General features: G+C 32.1%; 8 protein-coding genes across 8 annotated transcripts; 2 read left to right on the forward strand and 6 right to left on the reverse strand.

Annotated features, from left to right (window-relative positions):
- The first annotated feature begins 201 nt into the window (after positions 1 to 201).
- HELRODRAFT_195045 (hypothetical protein) lies at positions 202 to 3316 on the forward strand. Its single transcript, XM_009013985.1, has 5 exons — positions 202 to 329; positions 842 to 1053; positions 1161 to 1398; positions 1623 to 1805; positions 1998 to 3316. The coding sequence occupies exons 1-5, from the start codon at positions 290 to 292 to the stop codon at positions 2132 to 2134; spliced, it is 810 nt and encodes a 269-aa protein (XP_009012233.1). The 5' UTR covers positions 202 to 289; the 3' UTR covers positions 2135 to 3316.
- Positions 3317 to 3339: 23 nt separating this feature from the next.
- On the reverse strand, positions 3340 to 5201 carry HELRODRAFT_183974 (hypothetical protein; the record flags this gene model as incomplete). The annotated part of the gene is made up of 3 exons (XM_009013986.1): positions 3340 to 3894; positions 4138 to 4189; positions 5098 to 5201. 3 exons carry the CDS (start codon positions 5199 to 5201, stop codon positions 3340 to 3342), a joined length of 711 nt encoding a protein of 236 aa, XP_009012234.1.
- Positions 5202 to 5956: 755 nt separating this feature from the next.
- HELRODRAFT_183975 (hypothetical protein) lies at positions 5957 to 7477 on the reverse strand (the record flags this gene model as incomplete). The annotated part of the gene is made up of 5 exons (XM_009013987.1): positions 5957 to 6199; positions 6352 to 6431; positions 6866 to 7056; positions 7168 to 7312; positions 7423 to 7477. 5 exons carry the CDS (start codon positions 7475 to 7477, stop codon positions 5957 to 5959), a joined length of 714 nt encoding a protein of 237 aa, XP_009012235.1.
- Positions 7478 to 7513: 36 nt separating this feature from the next.
- On the reverse strand, positions 7514 to 12477 carry HELRODRAFT_195046 (hypothetical protein; the record flags this gene model as incomplete). Its single annotated transcript, XM_009013988.1, has 14 exons — positions 7514 to 8237; positions 8349 to 8467; positions 8672 to 8886; positions 8944 to 9226; positions 9494 to 9586; positions 9743 to 9993; positions 10088 to 10219; positions 10337 to 10580; positions 10704 to 10817; positions 10898 to 11045; positions 11574 to 11747; positions 11903 to 12144; positions 12263 to 12390; positions 12462 to 12477. The coding sequence occupies 14 exons, from the start codon at positions 12475 to 12477 to the stop codon at positions 8033 to 8035; spliced, it is 2364 nt and encodes a 787-aa protein (XP_009012236.1). The 3' UTR covers positions 7514 to 8032.
- A 170-nt stretch (positions 12478 to 12647) lies between these two features.
- Positions 12648 to 14229, forward strand: HELRODRAFT_92232 (hypothetical protein; the record flags this gene model as incomplete). Its single annotated transcript, XM_009013989.1, has 4 exons — positions 12648 to 13048; positions 13300 to 13465; positions 13544 to 13749; positions 13941 to 14229. 4 exons carry the CDS (start codon positions 12648 to 12650, stop codon positions 14227 to 14229), a joined length of 1062 nt encoding a protein of 353 aa, XP_009012237.1.
- A 76-nt stretch (positions 14230 to 14305) lies between these two features.
- Positions 14306 to 17740, reverse strand: HELRODRAFT_195047 (hypothetical protein; the record flags this gene model as incomplete). The annotated part of the gene is made up of 8 exons (XM_009013990.1): positions 14306 to 15007; positions 15134 to 15496; positions 15662 to 15916; positions 16033 to 16344; positions 16458 to 16645; positions 16752 to 16964; positions 17122 to 17220; positions 17503 to 17740. The coding sequence occupies 8 exons, from the start codon at positions 17738 to 17740 to the stop codon at positions 14897 to 14899; spliced, it is 1779 nt and encodes a 592-aa protein (XP_009012238.1). The 3' UTR covers positions 14306 to 14896.
- Positions 17741 to 18128: 388 nt separating this feature from the next.
- On the reverse strand, positions 18129 to 24188 carry HELRODRAFT_195048 (hypothetical protein). The gene is made up of 12 exons (XM_009013991.1): positions 24116 to 24188; positions 23879 to 23917; positions 23629 to 23732; positions 23433 to 23546; positions 23213 to 23323; positions 22899 to 22986; positions 21500 to 21684; positions 21155 to 21415; positions 20871 to 21022; positions 20533 to 20788; positions 20075 to 20378; positions 18129 to 20052 (listed from the first exon to the last, which is right to left on the reverse strand). The coding sequence occupies exons 2-11, from the start codon at positions 23895 to 23897 to the stop codon at positions 20301 to 20303; spliced, it is 1368 nt and encodes a 455-aa protein (XP_009012239.1). The 5' UTR covers positions 23898 to 23917; positions 24116 to 24188; the 3' UTR covers positions 18129 to 20052; positions 20075 to 20300.
- Positions 24189 to 25288: 1100 nt separating this feature from the next.
- Positions 25289 to 26832, reverse strand: HELRODRAFT_183980 (hypothetical protein; the record flags this gene model as incomplete). Its single annotated transcript, XM_009013992.1, has 6 exons — positions 25289 to 25479; positions 25708 to 25875; positions 25955 to 26165; positions 26288 to 26382; positions 26480 to 26617; positions 26781 to 26832. 6 exons carry the CDS (start codon positions 26830 to 26832, stop codon positions 25289 to 25291), a joined length of 855 nt encoding a protein of 284 aa, XP_009012240.1.
- Positions 26833 to 27039: the final 207 nt, after the last annotated feature.

A 27039-nucleotide genomic window follows, 5' to 3' on the forward strand; every position in this document is an offset into this window, starting at 1 on the left:
ATCTATTCAACATGTTGACTTATCAATGATTTGTTAATTTGATAGCTGAATTCGTTTTAGTTCGCGAATTCAGTGAAGGCACTAACGGTGAAGACGATGGGCTTTAGTGCATACCAAATAAATTTAAATGTTTAGCGTTACATAATTTTTTTAATACTCATCCGATAACATTTGTTATCTAGTTTCACATTTCATCTATACTGGTTAATAAAGGACTTGGTGTTTTATGATTTGGAAGAGGCGTTACTAGTCCATAATATTTCATTTTCACGGTCAAAAAAATATAAAAATGTTTCATCAATATTTTCCAATTTGTGTGGCCCTTGTTGGTTAGTTTCCACAAACAATTAACAACAATAATAATCACATTCATTTGTCAATTAATCAGTTGTCAATCTCACTCAACAACTCAACCAATCAGTCATCACTTCCTTCATTTATTTATTATTCTTTAAAAACAAAACATGTCATATTAAAGTAAATTTATATAATTTTTCCAAGAATTATTTGTCTGTAATGTAATTAGTTTGTAATTTTTAGTGGTTAAGTTTTAAAAATGTGATTTTTAGTGATAAGATAGTCAGTGGTAACATCAAAAGTGTGTGGTGTTGTTCATTTTGATTTGATATTTTGATGAACTTTAATTTTTACTAAATTTTGTTAATAATTATTCATCATTATATTAGTTCATGATATTAAAAAAATAATTAAAAAAAAATGTTTTGTGAAGGCATTTGTGGTTCAGTCTAAATCTAAATTTAAAAGCTTAAGTTAGGTTCTGTTAATAAATTTTTCTGTAATAGAAATAGAAAGAAGTAAATATCAAAAATTGAACTAACAGTATTGGTGGCCGGTGATAATGGCAACGAAACAACCAGTGATCCGAAACCTTCAACGAAATTGCCACTAGTCACCACAACATCCACCCCTTACACTCCATCCAAGGACCCAATCACTAATCTGTATGCACTGAAAAGTCAGGATGGAAATTACTGCATCATGGTGAAGGCTGCGTTGAGATTGGGATTTCAATATAAAAACCCTGATGATAAAGTAAGACTGATTTTTTTTATTTTTAAAACATTCCTTACTAAATTTTAGTGAATCAAATAATTTTTATTCAATTTTATAATTAAAAATTTTTGAAAAATATTTTTTAGGACCTGTTTGGTTATGTTGACATACCAGGCGAGAAAAATGGAACATTAGTTACTGGAAATTGTTCAGTTGTTAACAATGCACAAGTGTTGATTTTAAAATTCCTAAACAACTGGTCTATGAATTTCACTTTCAAACAAAACACAACGCTGAAGGAATACAATTTGGAAAGCATAAGCATCAAGTATGACATCCAGCATAACAATCAACCATTTCCCGATGCAAAAAGTCTTAATGGAGGTTGACTCTATGATAACTTATCAATTTATTCATCATTTATCTTTAATGTGCTAATTTATTATTACTTATTCACTGTTTCAGCATTATTGTTTAAGACATTTTATCTTCCAATCACATATTTTTTAAAATCTTCAATGGCATTGTTGGGTTTTACAGTATAAAATCACATGTGAATTTATAGTATTTGAGTTTAGCTTGGTATTAATCTTTCCCCCTGCTAATAGAAACTACATTTGCAATGGAAGATGGGCACGTAAAGGTGCTAGGAAGTTACATGTGTTTCAGTCAGAGAGTGTTCAACATCAATTCAAATTCATCCGAAAAATTGGGCCTGATGAATTTGACAACTATAAATGAACAATATCAAGCTTTTGTCAATGTTTCTGAAATCTTTTTCAGCCAGGCTGGTTAGTAATGATTTCATTATTATTTTATTCTTACCATCATTTCATAATTAATTTTATTATAGCTACTTATAATGTTCGTTATAGCTGCAGTAGTAAAATGAGTTGTGATGGAAAGCACGAATCTTGCTTCACTTATTACACTCAATAAAATGTTGCATAATGTTCTTTAACATTTATATTTCACCCATTCAGTGAAACGTTGTGATCAAGATTCAGTGAGTAACTTGATTCCAATCGTCGTTGGGGCTGCCCTCTGCGCCCTCATCGTTCTCGTCCTCGTCGCCTACCTCATTGGCCGCCACCACAAGAGAGGGTACGAATCAGTCTGAAGAATTTGATTGGTTGCTTGAAAAGTTGTTAGTTACTTGATGGGTGTAATTAGTTATTCAGTTGGATGTGATTAGTGTTAGGTGTGAGTTAGAACCGAACAGATCTTGGTTATCGATTGAAAATTATGTTTTTATAAAAAATTTAAGTTAACACCCTCTGAGAAAAATAAATGAAAAAATTGTAATAGAAATTATAACCTGTCATCCTGTTTGAAAAAGTTAACAACTGTTGTTAATATGTCAGAAGATCAACATATAGAAATTTATTTTTCGTAATCGTATTCAAAAGTCTTTACTGGATGCATATATATCTGTACTCACTTGCGTTTGTATCAATTGTATACAGACCGTATATACACAGATTATATATTTATGTTTATATATATATATATATACACATCCGCAAATCAATTAATGTTTCAAAATACTTAAAAAATTCAATGACGCAAATGCGCCAAGATTTATAACCGATGGAACTTGTAATGGTGAGTGTGGTTATTGTTGCACTGATGTTGCATCGTAAATACTAACATTATCACTATTATAATATATTAGTTTGTAAGTTTTTATAGGGTGGTTATTCGAAATTAGCAATAAATAGGCAAACAGTGAATCATAAAGGAATGAATAAAAACGTTCTTGAGAATTTTCTTGTGTTTAGTTTATTTTCAAGTAATGTACATTCACGGGCATATTATATTTATTTGTCTGTTGCTTTTTCTTTCATCGTTGTTGTGTCGCCGAGCGTATCTGTATTTTCTTGTCATGTTAACTATTTTTACGTGTTTAGATGGTTTATTTTCTTCTGTTTGGTGCATCAAACATCTTGCGAGTTTTTTCTTCATTATTATTTGAAATTTTCATTTGAAGTTTGTATGCTGAAAAAAATAGTAAAATGATTTATGTGAGGTAAGGAAGATTAAATGTAGGTACATCATATAACATTCTGTTGCATCTAGTGAGACAATTAGTGAGATTCCTGATTAAGAAATTTTTTATTTTTCGTAATCATTGAAATATAAATTCATTTTTGTTTTCATTCTTGGGTAGTATCAATAAAAAAAAGAAAATGTGTTAACAGTTATACTATTGAACGTAAAAAGCTGCTGATATAATATGATAGGTTTCTCATTATTAATTAGTTATTGTGATTGGGTGTAAATATTTTTGCCGCCGTAGAAATATTTTTCATTCAGTGCATTCTTCTAATTCGTTCTCGTCATCAAGGCTCCATCTATCTTATTATCATCATCGTTGTTATTATCATCATTATAATTTGCCATGAAGTAATTATCATCTCCGTACATGCCACTTAACAACTGGTTACCACTGAGTGATGAGATAGGAATTGAACTGTGGTGGGTTCCATCGAGACTGTCGTGTCTCACGTACGGGATTATTGTTCTATAATTCGGATTGCACCATGCAATTGATTTTCTGAAGGAAAAATTCTGACCCCCACTCGACTGCTCGTTCTTACCAGCTTCACTATCGTTCTCATGGTTCCTAATCAAACTGCCCAATCCAGATTCATTGCTACTCGACGATGACGAAAAGGAAGTTGGTCTCATATAGTCAGTTGAATTAGACATGACGTCAGAAAAATTATTTAGTTCTTTGTTTTTAGTTGATATTTCATTAGCGGTGTTACTTTTTACAATGACGGCATCATTACCTGTTCTCTCGTAGAGGCTGAACGTGGATTTGAACATACCAAGACTCGATATGTCTGCATACACATCGACTGGTTTCATCGTGTTCTGCCCGGAAAAAAATTAAAAATTATAACAATCAGTGCTATAAATAATCTCAACTATATGTTAGCAAATTAACAAGTGAATATTAGGTAACAATAACCAACACCAATGAAACTTGTGATATGGAATCTGGAAAAGAGTGAGAACGAATAATTGAAAAAGAGAAATAGAATTGAGAGAAAAATAAAATGACTGAGAGAGAGAGAGGGAGAGCGACAATGAGATAGAAAGAACGAAAAATAACACCTGAGCAGCAGGAACTTTGATGTTGATACGTTTGGTTCTGCTTTTCCGCCATCTAGTATGTCGAGATTTAGTTAGATATTTATAACAATCATTTCTTTGACGCATGTTCAGTTAGGAGTAACACTTTTTAAAATTTTTAAGACGCGAGACTTGACTTATTAGTCTTAAATTCAATTTTATTGGTGTGAGTAAATAATCAATTTCTCTGTTAATAATTTAAAACTGAAAACACCTGAACAAACTAACAAATTAAAGAAACAAACAAAGGAGTAAGGATAAAATAACGAATTGATAGGAACAAGAAACACAAACTTGGTAGCAGAAAATATGACAGCAGCAGACAATACGAGACCAATAACTATGTAGATGATGATCACTTCAAAGTTTTTTCGGTTTGATGCCGCTAGTTTTCGTGAAGTTATAAAGAATTTGTCAAAAATTTCAATATGAATCACAACGTCTGAGTTAAATCAACGCCAAGCGTTAACCATGACTAAAATTTACGAATTGTATGCTTTATAAAATCAGCCATTTAATTAAAAATTAAATCATAACACTACTTCCATCATATTCTCGCCATCTTTCAATGTCAATTTATTAATTATCTCATTTCCGTGCTGAACCAAACTTTTAGGATTTCCACCCGTTCATTTGGCATTTAATAAACATCAGAGGTTCACGAGCGTATTATACATACAAACAGTCACATACAAATACGTACACCTACAACTGCAAGTACAAATACTTATTTAGAAACACACAATACAAAACCGAAAGAGATGAAAAAATAAAAGAACATAAAAATCAAATCCCGTCAAGAAACATTAATCAATAGATAACAAACAGATTCAGGCAATATAAATACTTCACAAATATGCAAATAAATAAACTAACAATCATTTTTATTTTAAACGTATACCATTATAAATGGGAACTTCTGCACAATATCGTTCATTCAACCTGCAATATCTCATGATGTAATGGTTCAAATTGCAGTCTTTGCAGTAATTTGATGCTGTGAGTTTAGGCGTATGTTTCAATTTTTCGCCACTATTTGGCACCATGTCATCAAATATTTCCACTTCTGGATATTTCAAAAGATAATACAAACAATGAAACCGAAATTTAAAAAAACTTATTTAATATTTAATAGGAAGAGTCATATTTACTCCTGTCGAGATCAAACTTGCACAAGAACTCAGTTACTTCCTGGGAAAAACAATGGCGATGGTGATCGTCACCATCGCCGTCATCATCATCAACAAACTTCTTTTCATCACTACACCTGATGGCAGCTAAGTGGAATGAGAAGTTGTGATGATGATGATGTCTCAAGGAAAAAGATTTATTGAATGATTTTATATTTCCACCATCACCATCTTCATAACCAACATCCTTCTTGATGTCTTCTATGAATATTATATCATTCTATAAATAATAAATTATTAATTAATGATCAATAAAACCTTAGACAACAATTATAATCAATCATACTTTTAATCTATCTCTGATAAAAATTCTATAAATAGAATCTTTGATAACGACAGCAGACCAATGCAATGCAATCAAATCATCATTTTCAGATAACAGAATTAGTTGGTTTGTGGGGGCATATTCTTCGTGATTACCTTGTTTGTGATATTTAATAATGTTGTTTTAAGTTCTGTCATGTTTTTTTGTTGTAATGTTTAGCAAGCAATTTAAATTTTTTAAAGCAATAAAGATACAGAATAAATATGTAATCAGCAACCACAAATCAATATTTAAAAAAGATTTTATTGATTGGTAAAATTCAAAATGGAGACACAAAAATTTGATCTCAACTTCCTTTTGTCTGTAGCTGATGAAAAACAACCAGAGACTTAGCATTACTGAATGTGATATTTAAGATAAAAGTGTAGTAGGAATTGTGTTTCAGGATGAATTTGTGCTCCCTTGTGTGCAACTTCATTGCAAACACATCAACATTCAAGTTGTTTTCATTACTGTTGTGGTCACCATTATTTATAGGAAGCAATCTTCTTTGAATTATACTCTGGCTTGATACATTTTCTTGAAAAACCTACAAATTTTTTTAAAACATTAATATTAATAGAATGGAGTAAATGTATCTCAAAGATAAAATGCATTATATACAGGAAAAAACAAGGTACATAAATTGACAAAAGCATGTTATATAATGATAATGAAAGTATTTAAAAAACATTAACTCACAATCCAACTGAGATTGATGACTATTATATGTTGTTCACTCTGTTCCACAACTTTGTGTCCTAATATACAGGCCTCGTAATCTGCACAAATTTGTTTACAAAAGTCAGAGTAAATCTGTTTCCACCTACAATATTAGTTATACTAATATTGTAAAATATAGAAAACAATAAGATATGAATATAAATACCTAATTTTGACGCATTTGTATTTCTTATGCTGTCTACAATGAAGAAAATAGAGTTAATAAAATTTAAACTAAAGTGAATAAACAATAAAAATCAATTGAAATTTAAAATTTTATTTTCATTTGAATAAATCATTAAATAAATTTTAAATATATAAAACATTAGGTGAGAAAAATGAATTATCTATTTTATTGTATTGCATTTGTAAAATAAAATGATACTTTTTAAATTCAAATAACAACTAACAAAAAATAAAAACACAAAACAAAAAGAACAGTGAAACAAAATCTCTGAAAAAATAAATAAAAAGTAGAAAACCAAGCACGTACCACTGATTTCAGTATTAAATTTAAACTTGCTGCCTTTGAGGAACTCACGCAGGAGTTTATCGAAAATGAAGAAAGTGAAACTGTAGCCGACATCGTCCGTGTGTCGATCTCTTCCTGATCGTCTGCTCCATGTGCATGAATTCAACGTCGGATTCGGACATTCAAAAACTTCGCGATCATAATACGCAAAACTGATTGCATATGTTTAATTAACAATATTTCAAAAAATAATCTCGTAAATATTTAAAATTAATATGATGATAATAAAGATAATTCAATTTTTTGAAGAGAAAGATAACGACTCGCGACTGTACACGATGGTCCATCTAATATCTTCATTCGGCAGAGGTGCTTGAAAGGTGCATTTCATCAGCATCTTCTTCCTAGAAACATCACATCCCAAGATGCTCGCCCTGTTCATGCCGCACGCACTCATCTCACTTTGCACTTTGGTGGCAATTTTTTACGGAATTCGATTATGCAATTAAAGAAGTACACTTCAACACTCACAAGCTTCATTAAAAATATAAAATAAAATACAAATGAATGTCTCCAACCTGCCAGCAATTTGCAACAAAACAAAAATTGATAAATGAAGATCACTAAATCCATATTCGACAATTTGGAAGTCTTTCAGATTGTGATGTGAAGAGTTTTTAAACTTTTTAAAAAGGAAAACGGATGTACAAACAGCCAACACGATGATAACAAGAAATAAAGTATATACAATAACGTAAGACACTAATGTAAGTATACAAAGACAATACCCACTAACACATACATATGTGTGTGTGTGTGTGTTTGTATGGATACATTAACATCATATCTGTACCAATCCACACGTTAAATACAGCTAAGTAAAAGTTTGTTTTGAAGAGAAGCAATTAAAATTTTGAATCTTAAAGATATTCTTGGAATTATAAACTGTATGATTTTTCAATGTATGTGGGTATTGTTTGTGCGTGTTTCCTATAAGTGTGTATGTATGTGTGCTTGTTTGTATAATTAGTTTCAAAGATTTTTCTATGTAAATCTTGATAATAATAAAATGGTGAATAATAATAAGCTAACAAATTAATGATTCATAAACCGAGTATCCGTAAAGTTAATTAGATGATGAATGTAATTGATTTAATAATTGGCATTTTAAATACATAATGAACAGTCCTAATGAGGCAGATCTATCCTCAAACTCAGCAAATATTCCACATGTTCGGGCTCCAGCTTGAATACACCCACATCCTGCAGTGCTGCAATGGGGTCTGACACCTCAACCTTTGATTCGCAGGGATGTAGTGCCCTTTTCAACACATCCCTGATCAACATAGCCGACCCAGTGGTTAGTATTAGTACTGCACAGGCCTCTTTCACACTGAGGATGATGAATCATTCTTTAAATTAATCTTTAGGCTAATCTAAATAAATTTTCTTCAACATTTTATTTTAATAACTGAGATTAGATAGATATTTAAAATTAAAAAACCATTTGAAATGATTTTCAGGTTTGTTTGTGTAACTTGAGAACAGGGGGAAGAGATTTCGGGTCATGTCAAAATTCAACTGCATAGCTCCTCCCTCATTGAAGTGATTGACACATATAATCTATTTATAGATCAATCAATATATAATCAATTTATAACGACGAATATCTCATTTCAGACATATCATCATACACCTCAAATAAAAACACACAAGAAACTTTTAAATATAGTCCTTAATATGTTTATAGATAAATCATTGAGATATGCCATAAATTAGAAGCAAAAGTACAACTCTAAAAATAGGCACTCCTAAAGAAAGACAAACATTTTCATAGATGAACTTATCCAGCAAGTCAGCAACGTCCCTCCAGAGAACATTGAATAGAGAATTATTGAGTAGAGTTTCCATGCTGTCGAGTTGAACTTTCAACGTTTTGAACATGTGACAAGCCGAATTGGAGAGAGCCAAAGAGATGAACTCTTTATGCGAGGGGAGAGCCAGCCATCTTAAAAGTTCAAGGTCGTATATAAGGCGATGTTCTTCGTAATAATGACGAAGAAAAATAAGCTATTCATGCAAATGAATCACACGCGCACGTGTAAGCATGCCACACATGAAGACGTAGAAGACACGTACAACAAGCGAACACACAAACTTGTCTCTCATGTATGGTTTTGAGTTATTCTTAAACTCGTCAACGATTGAGTTCAAAATAGTTGCAAGCATATCTCTCTTCATCCCCTCGTATAATTCCATCATTCCATCAAATATCGTCTCGTCATTATCACCAACACCACCGTCACCATCATCATCATCGTCGTCGTCATCTTCTTCTGCATTATCATCAATGTTGGCAGCATTCATTATGTCGGTCTCGTTCTGCTTGATGTGAAAATTGAGAGAATTGTTATCAGAAAAACTGAATAACATTGCAATACAAAAAAATAAAAGCCCAGTAGAAGCTTAACCTGGCCCTGAAGCAACGAAAAACCATTCATGATTATTCATATATATCAATACTCATATATATATATATATATATACATACATGTGTGTATATATATATACATACATGTATATGTATATATATATTGATGAAAATCACAGCGTGTTCCAATAAATAGCCAGCCACAAACAAGAAGATACCTGCTTTGAAATCATTTTCTCAACCAATCCCATTTTTTCTCTGTCCATCCTTTTCTCTATTTTCTTCTTATGAAAATTCAACTTTATAAATAGCTGTTATGACGATGATGATGGTTATTGTTACTACCATGATGTTTAAAATGGTGTTGAAGATGGTTAAACAAAATGATGAAAATGATGAAATGACAACAGTTAAATCTCAAATGGTGTAATTGAAACGAAAGAAAGTATAAAAAGAAGAATACAAACAGGTTCGTTGGTCCATCTCTTAAAAACATCACAAAAATAAGTAACTGTATTCAAGATGGCCGCGTATTTGGGGTTTTCGATGACGTGATGTTGCTGTTGATGTTGGAAGAAAGTTGCAGACGACGATGACGTCACTGAGGTTAGTTGTTTCCTCAAGTGAACCAGACGAATCCTAAAATCATCAATGAGATCCAACTGAAGTTTGCTAAATTCCAATTGGCTATCAATGTCAGGTAGATGTTGGTATCTGTCTGTTGATTGGTCAGTGGCAGAGTCAAACTTTTGGTTTTCATCAACATAAAATAATACGATTTTCTTTAGCCAACCAATGAAAGGGCGACCTACCATGAATAGTGACCAGGAGAACGAGGAACAGTTCGGCGAAATGTGGAACCTTGCAATCGTCGACCTCCCCATTGACCATCATTAGCCACGCATCAGTCATCTCCATCATGGCGTCCATCTTTCGAAGAGCATCTGATAGGTTGTACGTGATCAGGGAGGGATGTGTTGAGTTTAAATACCTTATAATTGAATAACTTATGTAGCACTTGATTAGAAAAAAATAATTCTACAGTTATAAAAACAACCAACATGATTTCTCAATGGCAATCCATTTACAAAATATTGCCTTTTCAACCAAAACTTCAAGGATTCCAGAAAAAGATAGTGAATAAGAGAGTAGAGTCTGCATTTCATTGTTAAAATTAAGCGCCTCATCAACGTGATGTGCAAACAGCTGGTCATTATCAGCTAGGGACTTGTCATTTAAAAGTGAATTCAAGTCTTTATGCAGTTTGTCTGAAGCTAGGCAGACCAGCCCTTCGGCAAACTGGGACTAAGAATGATGATGTGGTGATATAATTTATTGTGGCAATGACGATGATGATTATTGAGATGATAACGATGATGATTGTCGTGATTATGATGATATCACATTGACAAGAAGAAGAGAACAGACCAAGACATCAATATGTTGGTAGCCAGCAGCATCAAAGTAATGTTGCAACTTGCTGGTGACGAAATCTTTCTGATCATTCAACCACATACTCAACTGAGTGAAGTACCATTCCGGCTGTCATAATAAAATAATTATGACATAATTATCACGTAATTAGGCCGTAATTATGATAATAATTATTAATATTAATTAACCTTTTCAATGCTGTTAGTTTTTTTGTGACCATAGAAATGAAAATTAAATCTTTTATGGAATGGTTGCAAGAAGAACTGAATGGGTAGGCTGATGCTGTGTTTAGTTTTACACTGAAATACTTGCTCAGCTTTTTCTGAACAACTTCTCCTGAGTTAAATTGAAAAAACTTTTTATAAATTTATTAATGAATGAGGAAATGCAAACAAAATAAAATCAAAAGCAAGATATTATTTACCTTTACATTTGATTAAAATTTTGACCTTCATAATTTTTCAATAAATTCATACTTTTGAACTAAATTAAAGTTTAAAATAGATAAAGGCCAAAAAAATTGTTGAGTAATTAATAAGAAAAATAAGGAAAAACAGACGGAAGCTGAATGTTCATAAGCAGTTTGATGAGGTGATGAAACTTGTTGATGTGCTGTTGTTCTGCAGTTTTTGTTGATGGTGTTGTTGATGATGTTGTTGTGTTTGTTGTCATTCCATTCTGCTTTTTCAGTGCTTTTGAGTTGGTTGAGGACGATGTGACTGGCCAGCCAAATGACTGCATCACTGACTCCATCTCTCTAGAGTCATTCAAACATTATCGTGATCAACGATGATGAAATGTAACAAAAACATGAAATGAAATTAATTGAATTGAGCATTTAATATTTATGAATTGAATGGTTACTTTGAAAATTTGGATAGGAACATGTTGTACCAGTATATAACAATGGATTCAGTATAATCTTTCAAATGTTTGCATTTAGTGTCTTTGATCTTTTGTAATAAATTTACCAAGTTTGCAAACCTTCTCACTGATTGGTCCATGTTTTCAATGAGCATAGACGATTGAATGAATGAACTGAAAAGTATATAAAATTATATTTAGAAATTTTTTAATTTCAAACTTGGAAAAAAATAATTATATATTAAAAACTTTCTGTCTATACATTAAAAAGTTTTAGAAGCATTAGAATTCTACCCCAAAAACTACTAAAATAGATAACATCACCTGACCTCTCATCTTCCAGATGATTTATAAACTCCAAATACTTGATGCACTTATCAATGTCTTCAATGTTAGTAACAGTCGTTTTAATGTCTGTAATTTCTCTTTCATAAATTGTCAGATGACTAGAAGTCCCTTCGCAGACAGCATCAATCTCAGAAATGAGTGTCCTGGCATCAGTGGTCAGTTCCTGGAGAACATCTTCCGTGTACGACTCTCTATCCGCATTTCTAGTTTCTATCAGATTAAGCTTAAACAATAAATTTGCATTGAATTAAAACACTTTTTAAATCAATATTTTAATGACGAGACAGAGTTTTAAAGAGGCTAAAGAAATGAAGAGATATCTTCTATCATTATCAACCTACCTGCTTCTCCAGATGATTTCTATCATCTTGTAATGTTTTTTCCACCGCATCCAGCTTCTGAAGAAAGTTTGACGGATCGACAAAGTCGCGGTTTACGAAATGAATGACTTCATTCCATGCTGCGCCATCTTCACAATTGTCCATTTGTTTCTGCTCTGTTTAATATTAAATGGAGATTAATTAGCCGTGAAAAACTTACTTTGCGGCTCTGGCATGACAAATTACGTGTAATGGACGTTAAGTTTACTTTTAATGTTATCGCTTTATATTATTAAAATGTTCATAGTTCTGTGGTTATATTTTTTATGGTCCCGTGTAAGATGCATCGTGTATTTTTTCGTTCGGTCCGTGTTGAAATTCAGGTACACCAGCAGACGGGCGAGTTATGTTTCTATCTCAAACATTAAAAAATGGACACAATCAGACCGTCACATGCATCGCATGCACTCAAAATAATGATAATAATGCCAATGAATTCATAAGCGGAAGTGAATTAGGTGAAGTATGTTTCTGGTCGGCAACCGATGGAAGATTAGTCAAAAAACTGCGGTTATCTGTTTGGGAGAATGATGACATTATGTGCATCAAATGTTCCGTTAAAAATCCCGAACAAGTTTTTGTATCAGCTAGTCACAAAGTGATTGTCTACGATTTGAAATATTTAGATAAACCGCTGCAGGAGCTGAGTTTTGCCGAAGATGAAATCAATGAAATCTCACTGAATGGCGAGGAATCACATTTAGCGGCCGCCGAAGATTCTGGAAACATTAAAGTTTTTGATTTGAGGTCATTTTTTATTGTTGTTACATCATTTATTAATTATTATCAATCATGTCACATTTATATTTTAAAAATTATGAAGATAGAATATTATAACTATTAGCTTGTACAGATACTAGACTGTAAAAATAATTTATTTTACTGTTGTATCTTTTCAATTCAAATGATTGAATGTTAGTATTAAGGCTGTTCTTATGTTGGTTTCATTTAAGATTTAATTTAAAAGTAATAAAAGTTTATCTGAAAAACTTTCACAGAGCAAACAAATTAATGAAGACACTAAGAAATCATGAAAACATATGTTCGGGAGTTTCATTCAGACCCAACAGGGCTGCAGAGTTGTTGAGTTGCAGTTTTGATCAGAAGCTCATCCATTGGGAATACTTGAAATCTAAAAGTTTTTGCATCTTAAATATGCAAGAGGTTATTAACTTTAGACTATTTAACAAATTAAATTTGAAATAAACTTGTTTTGAAAAATGTTAATTTGTTATTTTACAGGTTGGAGCACAACCAGATGATGAAGAAAATTATCTTGTGAATCCACCTTTCATTCATAGCTTATCTGTTAATTGCTCAGGTTCCCTTGTAGCTTGTGGAACGGAGAATGCATTAGTTCAAGTGTTTGATGGCAGTAAGAAAATTTTGAGACATGTGAAAACTTTGAGAAAACATCATAGAGGAGTGGCTCAGGTTCATTCTCTTTTGTTTCAATGTATCTGCACTGTTTTTTCTGTTTTTGCAAATGTAAGTTGTTTCATGTTCAATGATTTGTATCTAATTTACCGAATATTTAATTTTTATGTAATGTATTGAATCATACTGATTTTATTATGAATTGTTAGTTCATTGGATGAAAAATTGATGAGCCATTTAATCTTCAGGTTCACTTTCCGAGATTTGCAGAAAATCTCTTGTTATCAGCTGGCAACGATAATCTGCTCTGCCTGTGGGAACTTAACAACATCAGTCAGAACATTGATTACTCAAGAACGAATGGTAATCACTTGACAGCCAATCACAATTCACGCAACCGTTCTCAATCAACCAATGAGAGAACACCATTGTGGCAGATGAATCACTCAGAATCATTCAATTGGCTCTCATCTGGAATCAGTGGCAACTCTAAATTTTTATTGGTTGCAGATAATTCGACAGAACCTCTTGTTTTTACATATGCAGAATAACCCTATTTATATAATAATTTAAATCTTAAATAGTGAAAATCATTTTTTAGTCTTTCATTAACAAACCAAAAAGTATTTCAATTGAACATTTTCGTTCAATTTAGGGATGATTGAACAAGTGATAAAATGAAACAAACAAATAAAATAATGTTTGAACCAAAACAAATTCTTATGTGAAAATGTTTATTTACAAAACGTAAGTATAATGATCATCTTAATAACATCACCAATTATCAAATAACTGGAATGCTGACCGACCTGTCAAATACATGAAATACTTTTGAGAATTGTTTAACGTAAGTCACTAAGCAATGCTGCCAGTATAAATTATAAGATAAAGTAAAGTAGATGCTTTCTCGCTGCTGCACATGTTGTTAGTTGTATATTATGCCATGAGCCGCAAGTTGGTTCTTTAGTTAGTTAGTAATAAATAAAAAGAAAATATGCATTATCATTGTACTTATTCAAGCCTTTGTGATTATTTTGATGTCTTGGTGTCAGCTCATTCCAACATATTTATCAATTTCATATAACTTAAAAGAGTGTTTTTTTTGTAATTACAATAAGAATAAAATAATCATATGAAATGATCACAAAAAAATAACAAAAACAAAAAGAAGATATCAAGCAATTAGGTAATGGAAATGATTAGTTAGGAGGACGTAAGTTAGGGGGGCGGGAGAATCAGTGATGCGTTGCAGCTGAGATTGACGGATGCACCTTCTCCAATGACGAAATCGTTGCAGTCGACCACGTGAGCCTTCAAGTCTGGGTTCCTCTGTTGGAGAGTAAACAATAATTATTTTTTACTAATTTGATCAATGTAATTCGGTGTGATGTTGTTTAAAATAAGTAATTTGAATGTAATAATGAGGTAGTAATAATTGAGTCGTTGCATACTGACCAGCCATGATTTTCTGTAAGGGGTGAGAACTTCATACTGTTGATATCTTTCAAAACTCACATCCTTATCGGCGTCGACATCATCGTCGTCGTCAACATCATCTGTCCTGCAGCCAACGTCATCATCATCAACGAAGACGTCATCATCAGCATCGTGGTTGTTGCTTTTATCATTGTTGAAACTTTTGGTCAGGTTGTCAAAACTTTTGTTGATTTTGAAAATTTTGTTTTTGGTGGGTTTAAATTTTTTGAATCTGTTGAACTTTGCAGGAGATTGTATGTAGGATGAGGCTGCTGACGAAGTCGAGGATGGCGTGACGCTAGATGATGGATTCACAACTTTTTTTGCCATTTTTGAGTTTACCTGGATTGATATTAAAACAGAATTAGTATTATTTCTATCTCACGCTAACTAATGCAGAGCAAACAAAACATCATATGTATTAATAATCACGCATCGCCCACACAAAAACATTCACCATCACATCATTATGATGACATCTACTTCACCATCACATTCTATTCTAACCTGTTTCATTAATTTTCTCTTGTTATTCTTCGGCAGACTACTGATGTAGTCATATAGTTCTGTTAGCGCTTTGTTCGTGTCCGTTTCTTTGGAAGCAGTCAGGCAAGCTTGCTTGTCTGTGAATGAGATGGTTGTTGTAATCTCGTCACTACTACAGCTGGTGTTGCCGGTGTTGCTGTGCTTTTTGTCATTCTTCCTGATGTCTATGCTTAGATTGATGCTGGCTAAGATTGAAAGGTTCTCTTTCTCTAAAGACTGTCAAATGAATAGAAATAATTTATCATTTTTAGCATGAATTAATGTTGTTATATTTTATTAAAAATGCTAATTTTAAGCGGATTGCCATCAGACAGATCATTCAAACAACCCACCTTCCTCTTTTGAAGACATCGAGATGGCGAGAAGTTACCAAGTTTGTAAGCCTTTTTTAATTTCGTGAATGCAGATGATGATGTTGAAGTTACAGACGATGTTGCAGACGATGTTGCAGATGACGACGACGATGATGTCTTAGTTAGTTCATCACCTAGAGAGGCACGCTTGCTTAAGAACTTTCTATGCAACTGCATGATGTCTGACCTCAGATTATCGGGTATGTTGAAGATGGCTTCATTACTTCTGATCATGAAAGAAATTGTTTCAGTCAGTGCTGGAAGCTTTTGGAACAATTCCTTGGCATTCATCTGCAGTGAAAGTATTTGAAATATTTTTATGAAAAACTATTTGTTTAAATGAATGATAATTTAACAATACAATTGATCAAATAAATGCTTATAAAAACAGAATAGTTGCCAACATTTTTTGGTACAAGTAGATGAGGTACAAATATTGTAGCCAAGCTGTCATGGGACATGAGTGTTGCATCCTTCTTGCATATTGAGACCATCAGGTTGATCAGCATTTTGAAGAGTTTGAGGTTTTCATTCGGTATCAACCTCATCAGCAACTGTATGCACTCCAGTTTCTTTGATTCGTTAAAAATACCTGTTTATAAACATGTCCTAATTATTATTACATTAGTTGAAACATTTTTAAAACAAATATAAAAATAAAGTTAAATAAAATTTAATAAAATTTTTTAAATAATTACCATCAAGTTGGCAGTATGCGAAGAAGTTACTTTCAGCCAACAAAGGTTCTGGAAGTTCCCCAAGAAATGATTTTAAAAGATTGGCGCAGTCATGAGATGTGTATGAATTTAATGCCAACTCATTTCTTATGTCTACACCCTCATCCAGATATGTCCTCAGCACTTTCTGTCTAGAAAGGTTTCCTGTTTTCCTGAAAATTCCCTCTGTTAAGTCTGAAAAAATTTGAAAAAATATTGTGAAAGTCAGTTGAAAGTAAATGAATATGGAATTTACACTGTTTTCATTCTAGCAAAATTAATGTAATATATTAAAACTCAATCGCAAAGAAATAAATATGTAATAAACTAGGATGGTAGGAAAATAAATTACTTTGATCACAGTTGAGATGCTCAAAAAGTGGCTTGATGAGTTTGAGGACATCTGTTGTTAGTGGACATCCAAAACAGGAACCACTTTTCACTTTGTTATCTATGTAAATATTTTAAATAAATGGTTTAGTTTATATATTATTTACTAGGCAAAAATGAAATTAGTCTCAAATCTATAATAAACAAAATAAAATACTAAATTATTCAATATTAATTAATCATTAATAAATATTTCACCCCCTTGCTTGCTAATCTAGCATATATTTTAACATGAATATTCTAGTGCTATATAATTATTATTATAACATATAAAAGATAAACTAATAAAATAAATAATAAACATAAATAAAATTATGATATAAAAAATAAAAATATAACTTACCTTTTGTAAACTTGCGAGTTATCCCTCTAAAAAATCTCTTCTCTGCCTTGCAAGAATCCTGGTGATCCTTGTTTTTCTCGGTGTTGGCAAGGATTTCAAGTTCATTATCTGGCAAATCAAGTAGGAAGCTCAAATGCATCAAACACAAACTCGTCAGCTTCTCTGGATCGTTTGAGCAGATCCACCTCAGGTAGCGATTAGCACCCGTAGGTGACAACAACGACATCGATTCGGACATTCAAAATCTATTCAACCAAATCGCATAAAAACCAAAATAAATTTATAATTTAAAATAATTACGCTATGAATTAAAATAAATTGAATCAGTTTAAAAGTTGCGCTCGCACAACTGTTTAAATGTGAACTGTTTTGAAATGTGAAGGATGCGTTTTTATATACGGCACGAACAGATCAACCTCGCTCGTAAATTTAACACGGAATAATGATTTTACAACCGGCGACTGTTTTTACTAACAAATCAACGCCGTAATTTAATCAAAGTTCATTTCAATCCTCTTTTTTACGGCACACCTTACTAGCATTGGCCCTGCATTATACGACTGCCACTCAGATGGTAAAATAAATAAGTGAACTGAACACCCCCCAATAATGAATGAACCCACCAATAAAAAGAAACAAATTTTATTAGTACTTCGACAATTGAGAAGCATAACATGAAAAAATTCATTCAAGCAACTTAAAACGAGAAAGAAAAGAATGGTGAAATTGAAACTCCTATTGAACTAAACAGACACGCGTACCGTTATAAGAAAATGATGATCACAATCATTACATTGCCATCCCCATTGCATGACAACTGAACATGCAATAGCAACACGCCATAAAAAACATCAACATCGTACATTTGCTTCAAATTAAACAACTTAATTTAATCCCTTTTAGAACATATAAACCTTTCATTTCATCCTTAATTTAAAATGATAACAAAAGCCGGTAAGTGATCATTGATTTATAGCAGCTGGCTAACATTAGTTACGTAAGGTCACTTGAATTAAATATAAACTTAACATAGAAAACATCATAAAAAGGACTATTACAATCATTACGAAAAAGAACCTACAAATTTGAAGATAATGAACAACACGCACGTCCCACGTACATATTTGCAATCCAAATAAATTAATTTAAAAATAAAACGATTAATGATTAATAAATAAAATAAAGACAATTTTCTGACGAGTAAATTAAAAAATATGATATTATTTTTAGCATAGCAGAAGTGATGATATATAACATTTAACTCAATTCATAAGATTTCTAAATAACTCTCACACATGCATACAGACTTACTTCGGTAGCAAGTAGCCAACATTAAGCGTCAGCTGTACATGTTATTATGATGACTAACAATATAATTTTATTTATTTCAAAATAATAATAATTCAACAGAACGAACGATTGCTATCAAATTGCATACAAAATAACGATTTTAATACTTTTAATAAACATTTTCCCAAATAAAAATTTAATATATTAGGATGTTGTAACAGCATCATTCTTGTTACAGATGATAATTATTAACTTAATGCTGGTATTTACTAAACCATGACATGTCTCAGATGAAATGAATAGAAAATTTTTAAAATTGAAACGAAAAAATTTGAGAATCATAAATTTGTTATTGAACCTCCAGGTAATACAATAAAAAACATTCAAAAGGTAATTAAGAAACAATAATTATGAAAAAAAAATTTTAGTTTACAAATAAAATAATAAATATAAAATAAAGGATGTTATATAGAATCTCTTCACTTAAATTACGTACTACTTATTTCAACAAGCCACAAACAGCAGTCATCAATTACTCGAAAGCAATAACTGAAATTTGTACTTGAAAAAAATCTTAAATTAAAAAGTAAGCAAATAACTTAACTGCATAATAAAAAACAAATTAGGACACCATAAAATGATATTCAACACAAATACAATTAGAATAATAATAAATATAAATTAAATAAAAAGATGCCGATGCTTCTTAATGATCAGATGCAAAATGAAATTGCGATCAATTTTGTTACAAATGCATGGCAAACAATGCAATGAATCAATATTCCTTCATTAAGTAATTGATCATTTATTCGTTTATAACTTCCCTTATTTTATTCTTTTTACTGATAAAACCGCTTTTAATACAAATGTTAACAATTTTCCCAACTAACGCAATGTAATTAATCTCCTTCAATTATTGTTATTTTATTCTTAACTTCGACACATTTGTTCTTACTTACACCCTTTTAAACTCAAAATAAAATACATTCCAAACTCGCCATAAGTTTACTTAGATGCATACTCAGTCAAAAACCTCACACACACTCGCAATGGCTAGTAGCAACTTTTGTTACATTCATCTATTCCGTACTATAAAATAAATCATTTGTCATACTTCCAATTATTAAAATTATTATTATTACTATAATTTAGCACTACAACGGACGCCCTCTTACGCCCATCCAGTTAACCGACCAAATTCAAAGCACCAAATCAGACAGACACATTAAATTCAATCATATGCAACTCTACGTGCACAACTAACTCACAATCAGGTTATTTTTATCATCATCATCATCATTCATATATCACAGGATAATTTGCATAACCAGTTAATTGATAAAATAATCAATTAACTCAAAATGAAAATTATCGCATCGTCATTATAATTGAAACACAACTGAATAGCAAAAAGTTATGCACACGTGCGTGCATACAACTGAACGACACAATCTGACTGATGGTTGGTTGACGGGCAGGCAATCCCTGATAACTCCATTCACTAATTTCTAGGCACCATTCTCCTTGGGATGGTCTCCACCGGCTGTGCTCTTCTGCAATCTGGCCGTCTGCCTCGATATCTCCACCTGTCCGTGTCAAACATTTCATCTCCAATACAGTCACTACAAATTAATAAATTGCTTGCACAACATCCACTAACATCCTACTTAACCATTTTATCTGGCAAAAAACAAAAGATAACAAACACTGAACCGTAGAATTAATAAACCAAATAAAGACCTTCAGAGGTCTGTCCTCCAAGGTCAGACCATCCAGATGTTTGAGACAGTTGTTGACGTCCTCAAGGTTATCAAAGATTGCAAATGCATGAGTCATTTCATTCTTTTTAACAACACTGGCCGCCTTCACATCCTTTTTGGACAGGAAATCAGAAAATTCATCGGCTGTCCACTCTTTTGGCAGTTCCCCAACATATATGGCGGGCTTGAAGTTCTCACCACCACCACCACCACCACGATATGAGTTGTACCCCCTCCTGATATTTTGAAATATAATGAAATAGAAAAACTGAAGATGGAGAGAAAAAAAAAATGAATGAGCGTGAAAAAAGTACAAACCTCCTCTGCCTGCCAAAGAATCTTCTCGCACCTCTCCTGAAGCCACCCCCTCCCTGCCTCCTGTTCATCTGCTGTTGTTGCTCATTCCCTCCATCCAGGTCACCATTCTCTTTTGTTGAAGTTTTTCGTTTACGTTCCATTTTCTTCTGATCCTTCACAATTACAAATTGAGAAAAGATTTGTATTGCTTGATCCAAAACATACAGTAATGAATACAAAATGAAATGAAACAAAATATAAAGAATGCAGCAAGAAGAAGAAGAAGCAGTAGCAACCAGACGGACCTTCCTGTCGCTGTAGCTGATCCTGCGACCTCTCGGCTGCTGCCTCCTCCCCATTCCACCTGCCCCATTGTTGGTTTCCATGGCAACTGCCTCCTCAAGGGTTGTCGGATTTTCTGTTTCTCCCATGAGGCGAACATCCTTACCACTTTTCCACTGATTGTAACGTAAACTCTTCAAAATGAACAATTTGTCCATTTGACTCTCTGCCACCATCGACCAGCATATCTCGGTCTTCTTGCTTGATTTTGGGCATTGGATCACCTGTTTTTTCACCAGTTTAAACATTAAAGTTTAATTCTGGAACAACTGAAAAACAGATTAAAGTAATCAAGCAAGCAGACGAACCCTAGTAGGAGTAACAATGAAATCCACAGGCAGATCATGTGGTCCCTTGCTTTCAGGTAGCTTACTGAAAACCTGACAATCGTGCACCAACGTCACCACCACTGTATCATCAGTCACAAATCCAAGCGATGATAGGATGGCAAACTCCAACTCTCCAAGTATGTCATCCTTGCAGGTTCTCTGTCCTTTTATGGTAGTGACGATGAAGATGACGATGGGGATAGTGATGATGAAAACTCATAACATCTTTAACAAAGAAAAATATCTATAAAAATGTGAAAGAATAAATAAACTCAAGCAAAACATCCAAAACAATAGTAGCAACAAAATAGTAAGTAATAACAAGAATATTATCATAGAAATAGCACAAATGAAACAGAAAGGAAAAAAATGTTAATAAGAATGAATAAATTTATTCTTCATCCATCAATCCATCTAAGCATGAGAGGAATTCAAAGAATGCAGATTATTTGTTATTTCAACTGATACAAAACACCTATGCATTGCAGAACATAACATTAGTAACCTAACAATAATAACATCAAGACACTAGCGCGCACACACACACACACACACACACACACACACACACACACACACACACACACACACCTACTCATACATCCATTCACAGATAGTATTCTTTGAGTAAATAAACATTCTAACACAGAAAAAAAGATACATCAAAATGAAGAAGCATACAAAACCTTCTAACATAAAAATACAGACAGAGACACACAAACAAATTCAGCAAAATAAATTTAAAGACTGTTAATGATGTTTGTGTTGATTAGCCATATCACACATAGGTGATATGAGACCAATAATGAAAATAAACATTTACACACACACTCACAATAACATAAAACACACATAAAAATTAGCTATGCTTCTAACAAGAGCCTTAAGATAAAAATAATGAAAACAATACCATCAATTAGGATGACAAACAATTGTGGTAACTTTGGAAGTGATAATATGATGTATGATGATTAATAATAACAAGGATGGTCACGGCATGATGTATATTGAAATTGATACAAAAGCAACTCCTGTGATAAGAAACAAACAAGATCAGTAGCTATGTAACTATTATAAATTGATCAATCTATTATTGATCATGTTACTAGGTAGAAGAAGGAAGGATGGGTCACTATTAGCAACATGATGTTGCACTGCTACATGAAATATTATAAAATATGAATATCATTGTTGTGTAAAAGAAGGAAAGCATACTACATTTTTTAGAAGAGAGAATGAAATTTGAAACATTTTTGCTTATTTCTATAATAAGAAATAAATGAAACAAAAAATCTTCTAAAACAATGGTTATCATCTTTCATACATTAACTAGCACACTTATTCATTCATTTACTTATTCATTATTTCAGTCACTTACCTGACTCAGACACGGCAACGGAGGAAACCAGCAAAACATCAAATTTCACTTCCCCGGCTGCTATGTGATGAATCCTATCTCCCATTATCTTTAGAGTTTACAGTTCAATTGATATTTACAACGAATTTTGTGAACAAAATGCATAAAATGTTTTGAAATTATTTACTTGATACTCAATAAACACATTTTCATCACATAGATTGAGAATGAACAGCAAATAACATTGAGACAACATCAAATTCAGAGAATAAAAAACAAAACCATGAGTGCGCAGATGAAAAACAAACTACATCAAGACAACATCACAGACTGACCAAATTGGAGCACTGTCTAAGATAACGAGAGTTGGCTTTCTCAGGAGCATCCACTTTGCACACTGTCGACATTGATGACTTGTATGTTGTCACATACATTACAGACTTCTCCTGATCAATTGATGAATTTAAAAATTTTCCATACAAATTAAAACTTTTCTCTGAGGAACTATTAAGAGGGAAGTCAAGTAGAGCAAACAAAATAGAAAAAGATGCAGACCTGCAAAATTCTAAGACGAACATCCTTCAACAACTTCTCCATGCTGAGAAGCAACTTGTCTGTCTTCTTTATCAAATCCAACTCGAGCAGCTTTTCAATTGCAGCATCAATACCCTACAATAATAAATTTTATGAAATTGTTACCAGAAGAATTAAAATTTTTAAATATTTTACAAGGTTTGGTAGAGAGACTAACCTTGAAAATAGGAACAAGTTTGTATGGCAAAGTGGGGCTGATCAACTCATCTTTATCATAAAGATTGTTCCACACCTCTTTGCGAATTTGGGCAATTTGGGCATCTGAAGCGAACAGTAAATTTCATTTTTGCAAAAATAAAAAACCGTAAGAAGAGAAAACTGCAATTCCACAGCACAACACAGCAGAGGTAATAAAATAAAAAAAACAAATTAAAGATGCACAGTAGCACATTCATTCACGTGGTAACCTGATGCTTGTAAGGCCATTTTCGCTGCTTTTTGCAGAACTGAAACAAAAAAAAATTTATGAAACCGAAATATTAAAAGTTTGTGAAAAAATTTAAGCAGAAAATTGGTCAGACAACGCGGCCGACGCAATACCATGACCGGCACTCGTACAAAAAGTTCTTATGAAATTTAAATGTTGTAAAATGAAAGTAGAGAATTAATTAGTCAAAAAAAATAATTTGAAAACATTTTTGAACCTTCCACGCCGAATTTTTCCTCCTCAAACAAATTTTAGACGAACCCTCAAACGATTTTCGGAAACACTGAAAATGGCATTTACGAGAGCAGCCAATTAGATTCAAGTAGGTCACATAGGCGAGTTCTTACATTTTTCAAGCAATCCGTTAATTTTTGAATAGCGCAATTTACATGACTTTTGCAGCTTCCCCACCTAGGCAGGCAGAACAACCAATCACCAAGTGGTAAACTAAATAAAAAAAGAACATGAACATATGACAGAATACAAAATATAAAGTCGGATGGCAATTCGATATCAGAATTTATCTGCAGGCATGGGTACATACAAACATTCAAGATAAGCATACAAACACAAATATTTACACACATCACGTATAAGACAACTATACAAATTTTAAATGAACTAGATGAAAATGATAATATGACATAAAGACATTAAAAATGTGGGAAACAATACAGTATGAACCAGAAATAAAATGCCTTCATAAAGATTAAACGAGTAAAACATTGAAAACGTTAGATATAAATAAATAAACGAACCAAATAAAATAAAAAAAAATCATTTCATTCAGTCTAATAAAATTTAAACAAACTAATCATTATAGCAAAACAATCAATCAGGCAATCAAACTGGCGATCAAATAACCAAATAAAAAATTATTCAAAATATCAATAACAAATCAAACAATCTATAAAACATTGCATAGAAAAAGTATCAAGCAACTGCAAAACCAAGCGATGAAACCGATTACAAATCATAAAATAATCAAGCAATTAATCAATCAGTCGGTCGGTCGGTCGGTCAGTCAGCCAGCCAGCCAGTCAAAATTTTTAACAGGAAAGTTTTGAGACCCCGCCTAAATAATGAAAATGATTTAGAAGTGTGAGAAACAGGTAAAAATTTCCATGAAAACGGATCTGAGCAGGAAAATGCAGACTCAATCTAAGTATTATTTATCTCATAAGTTTCATATTTCTAAAAAAAAATTGGCATGAAAAATTAATTTTTTACAAGTTATATAAATCGCATCAGCAGTAAAAGAATTTCAAAAATAAAGCAGAATACTACCAGTTTATTGACAGATAATCACACTATGATAACTTAAGCCAATAGATTGCAGAAGATACCTGCCTAATGAAAAATGGCAATGTAATAGCAAACACAAAAAAAGTTATGCTTTTGGCCATTGTATAGAAACACAATTTACATTATAAGTATTATTGAAATCAACAGAAGCCAAGACAAATGTCTTCTTGACTGTTGTGGCCTGCCTGCCCATCCTTATCAACTGGAGAAGATTTATGGCTTCATCATGCTGTACACACAACACAATGTAAAAACTGTGGTACCTTGATGGGTCTCCTGTGTGTATGTGTGAGTGTGTGTGTATGTTCATCTCAATATCAATCTCAACTTGCAATCATTCAACAAAATTAATAAAATTCAACTAAAACAGGAAGCATGTTAAATAATTGTGAAGCAGGGAATAAGTTAATGACACGATAGACAGAAACCATACAGGCATCAAACAAACTTTAAATTTCTCAAGTTGAAATTTAAAAAAAATTATGAATCACATTGAAGAAGAACCTGGATAAACTAAAAAGTCACCACCAAATTTCAAACCACTTGTGATAAAATAATTTTGCTCCCAAAAATATTTAAAAACATAATATTTCTTGTCCAAATGAAAATCGATACTACTCTTCCAAGCATATTGAGCTTTATTGTCTTTAATTTTTTCACTTGGATATCGACCTTTGAGAGAAAATTTTTGATGTTCAAAAATAATAATTAATATTTAAAAACAAATAAAAATAAAAAATAAAACACTGACTTGTGTGTGTCTGAACAAGTGCAGAAGATTGTGATAATTTTAAGCAGTCAATTCTCTTTCTCTCCACTAACAATTCCTCTTCAATTTGCTTTGACAGATCTGCAGCACTGATTTCATCATTTTGATTAAAAATTTTTTTTCTCTTACCATCAATTATTTTCTGCATGTTAATTTCCATTTGGTGATGTTTTTCCTTCTTACACAAGGCTACCTGTTATAATAAATTAGTTTCAGTTGACTGTCATTATATTAGGAATAATTAAATTAAGATTTTAATATTTTATAAAAATTAATCAAACATTTATAGATGAAAAAACAAAATCTTTATCTCACTTGTTCATCAAAAACTTGCTTCCTTTTCTGGGCGATCAATTGAATATGATTTTTGGACTTTTTTATTGAGAATTCATCAACTATACAAGCAAATCCTTTAGAAAATATTCATTAACTTTGGTTTATAAAATAGTTTAACATGTGAATATAATATTTTATTATTGTAGATATAACATAAAAAAATAATAAAACCTTTTTCAACAAGCAGCCTTGCTTCACACTGCATAAGAAGAAGAGGCAGGCCCATCTGAGCATTCTGCAATGGAGAACTTGGTAGGCAACCAACCATGTTCCCCACTATTCTGAAAACCTTTCTAACCTTGCAAGCATCTTGAAAAATTAATTTTGATTATAAAAAATAAGATTAAAAATGAAATCATAGTCTTAATTAAGTTTACTTTATAATGGCAAATAATATGCCATGGTCAAATAAAAATTTCAAAAAAAATTCACAACATATTAGAAGCGGAAAAAAACGAAATAAACAATAAACCTTCAGCAGTCCATATGAAATAATTTTCATTTGAAAAAAAAACTTTGATCATTGCTTTATTTTAATTAACTACGACTGTCGATTGAGACGGGCGGACGAGTACTCTTTTATACACTAACTTTTAATGCAAAGAAAATTTAGCAATGTTAAGCTCTAAAAAGAAAAATCATCACACAGGCTATCGGTGAAATTTAAGCATACCACCTTCCCCATACATGCCCTCAATAATCTTATGAAAAAATACTTTAAAAATCGATTA

This window comes from Helobdella robusta (genome assembly GCF_000326865.2).
Source record: "Helobdella robusta unplaced genomic scaffold HELROscaffold_127, whole genome shotgun sequence".
NCBI classification, from domain to species: Eukaryota; Metazoa; Annelida; class Clitellata; order Rhynchobdellida; family Glossiphoniidae; genus Helobdella; species Helobdella robusta.